Source organism: Orycteropus afer, unplaced genomic scaffold (genome assembly GCF_000298275.1).
Source record: "Orycteropus afer afer isolate SDZICR_OR568_19922 unplaced genomic scaffold, OryAfe1.0 scaffold00011, whole genome shotgun sequence".
NCBI classification, from domain to species: domain Eukaryota; kingdom Metazoa; phylum Chordata; class Mammalia; order Tubulidentata; family Orycteropodidae; genus Orycteropus; species Orycteropus afer.
The window spans coordinates 8,063,063-8,069,121 of NW_006921598.1; the positions used below are offsets into that span (position 1 = coordinate 8,063,063).

The 6,059-nt window shown below is 39.2% G+C and overlaps 1 protein-coding gene across 1 annotated transcript in view; it reads left to right on the top strand.

Annotated features, from left to right (window-relative positions):
• Nucleotides 1-6,059, top strand: part of MDN1 (midasin AAA ATPase 1) — a 229,787-nt gene that overhangs the window by 22,035 nt on the left and 201,693 nt on the right. The window contains exon 2 of the mRNA XM_007951423.1: nt 1,614-1,840. Within this exon, the coding sequence (XP_007949614.1) occupies nt 1,614-1,840 (227 nt within the window). The remainder of the gene's footprint in view (nt 1-1,613; nt 1,841-6,059) is intronic.

The following is a 6,059-nucleotide window of genomic DNA, read 5'->3' on the forward strand; positions in this document are numbered from 1 at the left end:
AGGCAGATCTAATCTCTAGTCATAGAAATCAAATTGGGGTTAACTGGGGTGAGAGGATTGACTGCAAAGGAACATGAGGAACTTTGAGGTTGATGGAAATACCAATATTTTGGGGCAGTGATTACACAGGTGTATACATTTGTCAAAACTCATCAAACTATAAATGGGTGCATCTTATTGCATGTGAATTATATCTCAATAAAGTTGATTTTTAAAGAGTTACATATCTCTTTCATTTAATAGTTTTCCAGATTGATTACCTTAGACATTTAGGTTTTAGAGGAGAAACTGAAATGATATTCTCTGTAGGAAATTCTCTCTTAACCCTGAAGTATCTGTTTGTACAATGTAAGTAGGACAGTTGGATTTTCTTACTCATCTTGTAGGTACGAGTTTCTTTTTCTTCATGTTGTTCAGGATATACACAGCAAAAACACACCAATTCAAATGACATCCATTACATTCTTCAAACTTTTGAGTAGCTGTAGTGTATTACTTTGTAAAGGGGATCAGTAGAGGGCTTGTTTATAGGGACGTTGAGCAGTTGAAAATATGAAGTCATGTGCCTATGAATAATGACCAAATTTGTTAAATTTCTTAACTTGCATTTTTTGGAATCCTTCACATGGCCTCCTATAAACTGCATAACTAACATTGAGATGTTGTTCCATGGTAACAACTTTCCCTAGAGGACTTAGTTCAGAGTTAAGTGTTCTTATAATTTGAGATAATTTGTAAGAACTCAGGTGTAACGTGTCACCTGAGAGATAGTTTGAAAAAGTTAACTATATTTTGGTATGGTATTTAGGATGGGTTCAAGCTATACTTTCATAGATAACCCTTTAGTGTGAAACTTCTTAGGATAAATTCATAACATTGGACTTGCGTTGTTGGGGCAGTGCCCCCTTTGGAAAGTTAAACCTGTTGTCATACTGCCCCGAGAAAGGGTTGTACAGATGACCTGTGCACAACTAGCACTGTGAGATCTTTTACACACTTTCCAGGTTTCTCTTTTTGCCTTATCTATGTTATGAGCCTAGGCACTAGAATTTTGTGGTCCATTTCATCTTGTATACCAAAGTATGGCTGTCTGCTTTGGATCTCTTTTGTTTTTTAGAGGCTGAGGTCTTTATAGGCATATCCTCATTCATTTCCAGGAATTAATTTATTTTCTCTATCCTCTCCTCAAGACAGCTGACAGTTTTATATACTAACTGCAACTTTTCATTTAATTGCTTTTATTTTAAGAGCAAGGGAACCAGGGTGAAAACGAGTTCTAAATTCCCTGAGAATGTTGAGACCCAGAAACAGAGATTATTTTTTTAGGGAAGCTATGTAATGTTTTACATTGATCCCAACCTTTACTTTAAATTCCAGTGGACTGAAAGTAACTTGTAACAGCCTTTACAGTAAATAAACTACAAATCTCTGTTGCAAAAATACAATAACAACAACAACAACAACAAAACCACCCAAAAAACCCAGTGTGTTTTATAGAGTAAACTCTTAGGAAGTCTGAAAATTAGATATTTTGACTCCAAGCTGGGGCTCTTTGCTGTTCTACAACAGGGCAGAGAGAGAGAGTTTAGATAATTTGTTTTATCTTCTTTCAGGTATGGACACCTCAAGATCGTCAGTGTATCCTGAACACTTTAGCACAGTTACTCCTTGATAAAGACTGTACTGTGCTGATTGGTCGCCATCTGCGCCCTCTCCTTTTGGATTTGCTTGAAAGGAATGCGGACGCCATTAAAGCTGGAGGCCAAATCAACCATGATCTACACGAACGGCTCTGTGTGTCCATGAGCAAACTCATTGGTAACCATCCTGATGTCCTCCCGTGAGTAGTAATGTTATTGTTTGTATTTCTCCTTGAGGTGGTAAAACCTGCTCTATACTAGGACGTAAAGAGGAGTCCGAACTGAGAATGAAAGGAGAGTGAAATATAGAAAAGAGAGAGAGATAAGGACAGTAGTACTGTCTTATTAAAATAATCACAACATAATCTATTACCCAGCTTAGTAAGAAAAGTTTGGAAAACGGCCAAGCTGTGATCCCAGTCCTTAAGGATCGTACATTCTGACAATGGAGATAGGCATTGCAGTGTAGTGAGTTGCATGTTGTGACTTTTCTAACCATAGTGTTTGTAACTCCCACTGAATACTGGGGTGGGACCATGCAAATATGTGTCAATTTGACTGGGCAGCTGGTAGTAGTTATCCCTTGTAATGAGACTGGCAGTTAACTGCATGGTAGAATTTGCCATAGCAACTGAATAACTGATTTTAATCTCCTGATTGTTAAAGTCATCCACCTGTAGTATTTCTTTTGGTGCAGCAGGAAGTAATCTTCTGAGAAAGTTCGCATGCTCTCAGGTGTGTAGAATTCTGATGTTGGGATTGGTTCATTTTGCTACTCTGCCAGGCTTAAAATGAGCCCTCCTAGAGGCAGAGGGGGAGCTCTGGTAGCATAGTGGCTAAGACACTTGCATGCTAACCAGACGGCTGGCGGTTCAAACCCACCAGCCACTCCTCGGAAGGAAGGTTGGGCAATCCTACTTCCATAGTGATACTGCCTCGGAAACCCAAGGAGGGGTCGCCATGAGTCGGGTCGACTCGACGGCACATAACAACAACATAACAGAGGCAGAGGTGAATCTAACTGCTAGCTGAAAGAGATACCCAACTGAGGCACAAGACAGGGCTACAGGCTTACCTGGCCCACAGAGGCCAGGCCAAGAGGCCAGGGACTAGAGAAGAGTGTCTAAGGACACAGCAGAGGGGAGACTGTCCTGATCGAAGAACTGTATCCTGAACATTTTCCTTAACTTGAATTGTGGCCTGTTGCTTCCCTAATAAACCTCATAATTTGTGAGTTTTGTGTGGCCACTGCAGTGAATGATTGAACCCAGCAGAGGTGGTGGGTGCCGTGGGAGGGATGGTTGGTGTCAAGGTTGGTAAGAGGGCTGGAGGGTGGTGGCATGTCTGGCCTCTTGGGAACAGGCCTTGGGTGGCTGATGATGACTCTGTCTTCCTCTTGTATAGTTAGAGGAGGTCAAAAGATGCTGTCCCCTTGCCCCTTTAGCAGGCATGCATATAAGGCAGAATTAGACATGTTTTAGCTGAGGCATTTATAGCAGCCACTTCAGATGGATGGGATTTCTCCCTTGTTGGAGCAGCTGAAAGGGTAGATTAGAAGAGCTCTAGTGTCCCTTCCACTAGGAGCCCTAGTGGCATAGTGGTCAAACACTTGGCTGCTAACTGAAAGTTCAGTGGTTTAAACCCTCCAGCTGCTCTATGGGAGAAAGATATGGCAGTCTGCATCTATAAAGATTTCAACCTTGGGAACCCTATGGGACAGTTCTACTTTGTCTTACAGGGTTGCTACGAGTCAGAATTAACTTGAAGACAATGGGAATATTCCTTCTGGGGCGCAGTGGTGGTTCAGTGATAGAATTCTTACCTTCTAAGTAGGAAACTTAGGTTCATTTCCTGGCCAGGACATCTCATGCACAGTTACCACCCCTCTGTCAATAATAGAGGCTTATGTGTTGCTATGATGCTGAATGGGTTTCAGCGACACTTCCAAAATAAGATGAACTAGGAAGAAAGACCTTGTGATCTATTTCTGAAAATCAACCAGTGTTCTGATCTGCAACTGATTATGGAAATGGCGCAGGACTGGGCAGTGTTTCATTCCATTGTGCAATGGGTCCCCATGAGTTGAGGACCAACTCCAACAGTTCCTTCTGACTTTCTGTAAATCTCCCCAAATCATTGTGGTAAGAAGCTATGTCGAACTGGATCTAGTATATTTCTCTTTTAGGTTGGTAGTGAAATATACTTGGCAAGGAATAGTCAAAAGAGGCAACAAAACTGAGTGTCAGCATTTTTTTTTAATTGAGAAGATTAAAAACTTCAACTCCACATGTTCTATATGTTAATAGTACATCTCTTATATCCAGTGTTTTACTTTTTGTCTTCGTCAACACAATGAGTACACTTTGGTTTTCTTGGAAGTATAATCTCTGGTCTGGTCCTTGACTGAGGGACTAAGAAGTGAAGGCATAGGGGAAACAATATTTGTATGAGTTTTTCTAAAGGGGGGGAAAATGGACCCAGTTTAATGAAACTAGAAAATAATTACGCAAGGTAAAAATTACTGTCCTACATGGTAATAACATGTGTCATGATTTGATTAAGGGCTGGGACAGTAGCTTTACTTGGTCCTTTAATAGTTTATGTTGAATCAGGGCCATTTAGGTATACTGGATTGTGGTAGCATTTCACAAGGATGTTTTCCTGCAGTTACTTTGTAAATTGAAGTGTGAGTAACCTGAACCCCCACTTCTCTTAAGCCTTTGTGGGAGCATGGAATAATAGTGCTTTAAGATTGTGTTTGAGAATCATTGTAATGGTAGATTTGTTTTCTCAAATTTTATGTTCTTAATAAATGAATGTGAGGCACATGTCTACTTTTTCTTCCTTTGATTCTGTTGAGGCAGTATGTTTTATATTTTATTTATTTATGCTATCACTGTGTTCCCAAAATAAAATATAATAGAACTTACAGAGACACCTATGGTAAATTAAAAACTAGCAAGAAAAAAAACTGTGTGTAAGTGATGATCAGTGCATTATGTAAAATGAACAATTGGAAATGATTTGGAATGAGATTTTGATTTTTAGCTTAAGAAATATAAGTGGTTAACTTGGCAAATGCTCCCACACTTCTTCTGTAGAGAAGGGTAAATTTTACCTAATACATAGAATGCAGTCATTCAGTAGATAAATATCAAAGTCCTTTTATTTAAGCTCTGAGCAATATCATAGGAATAAAGAAGTCAAATGTAGCAGAGTCTCTGTCTTTATAAAGAACTCAAAACAGACATTAAACAGTTAAATATAATACATTTAGTGCTGTAATAGAGGTGTGAGCCAAATACTTAAGGACAGCAGGAAAATCATTGAAGTAAGAAAAGTGAATGTGTTATCATCCTGGAAATTAGAGAAGCTTTTGTACTGTAGGAGATTGTGGGTAAAGAGAGAAGATAGGAGAAATGGGAAGAAAAAAGAAATGGGGGTGAGAGTGAAAGTCTAGAAAATATAAGATTAAGTGAAGAGGAGAAACCAGTCATGTTCTCTGTAGTCCTTTCACATCTGTGTTCACAACAGCTGCCTACCTTGTGGCTTCCCATAAGGGAACTTCGGTAGTCTTACAAGACGTTTTTTTTTTTTTTTTCTCTTTTTGCTTATGCTAGTGTTCCTTACTGTTTTTGCATCTGGAGTCCTTGAACAAATTTTTTCTCTTTGCTAAATTCTTTGTCAGGACTTTTTGAGAACACTCTTAGTCTGTTGATGCGTTCTCTATTCTGATATATCATTTAGGTGTCAAAGCTCTATTTTAAAAGTTATGCAATTTGTTTTTTAAACATTTTATTGTGATTGGGGTGAAACTTCACAGAGAAATTTTGTTTTTCATCCAACAGTTCACACAGATTTTGTTTTGTGACATTGATTGCAATCCCCGTGATGAAAAATGATCCAGTTTTGTTCCTAACTCTCCAGTCTTCCCTTTGATTAAACTTGTGATCTCACATCTCTTCTGTTGTAGCTGTGTGAACAGTTTCAGATGGTTAATATAATCCATTATGTGTTGATTTTTCTTTCTCTTCTCTTAGAGTGTAACTTTATTTCTAAGTTCTGATTGTACCTTACTGTTACATTTGCATCTATTAGTTCTTTGATTTTTCGTTATTCTTTTCTCCATTGCTTCTCCCTCTTCCTGGTCCTTACAGATACCTTGAACGTACTCTCCTTTCAACTATGACATGCAGTTCTTGCTGAAACTGCACAGGACAAGTACAACAACTTTCATGCATTTAATAGTTGTTGTTGTTGTTATGTCCATCGAGTTGGACCCGACTCATAGTGACCCCTCCTTGGGTTTCTGAGGCAGTATCATTAAGGAAGTAGATTGCCCAACCTTCCTTCCGAGGAGTGGCTGGTGGGTTTGAATCGCCAGCCTTCTGGTTAGCAGCCAAGTGCCTTAGGCACTAT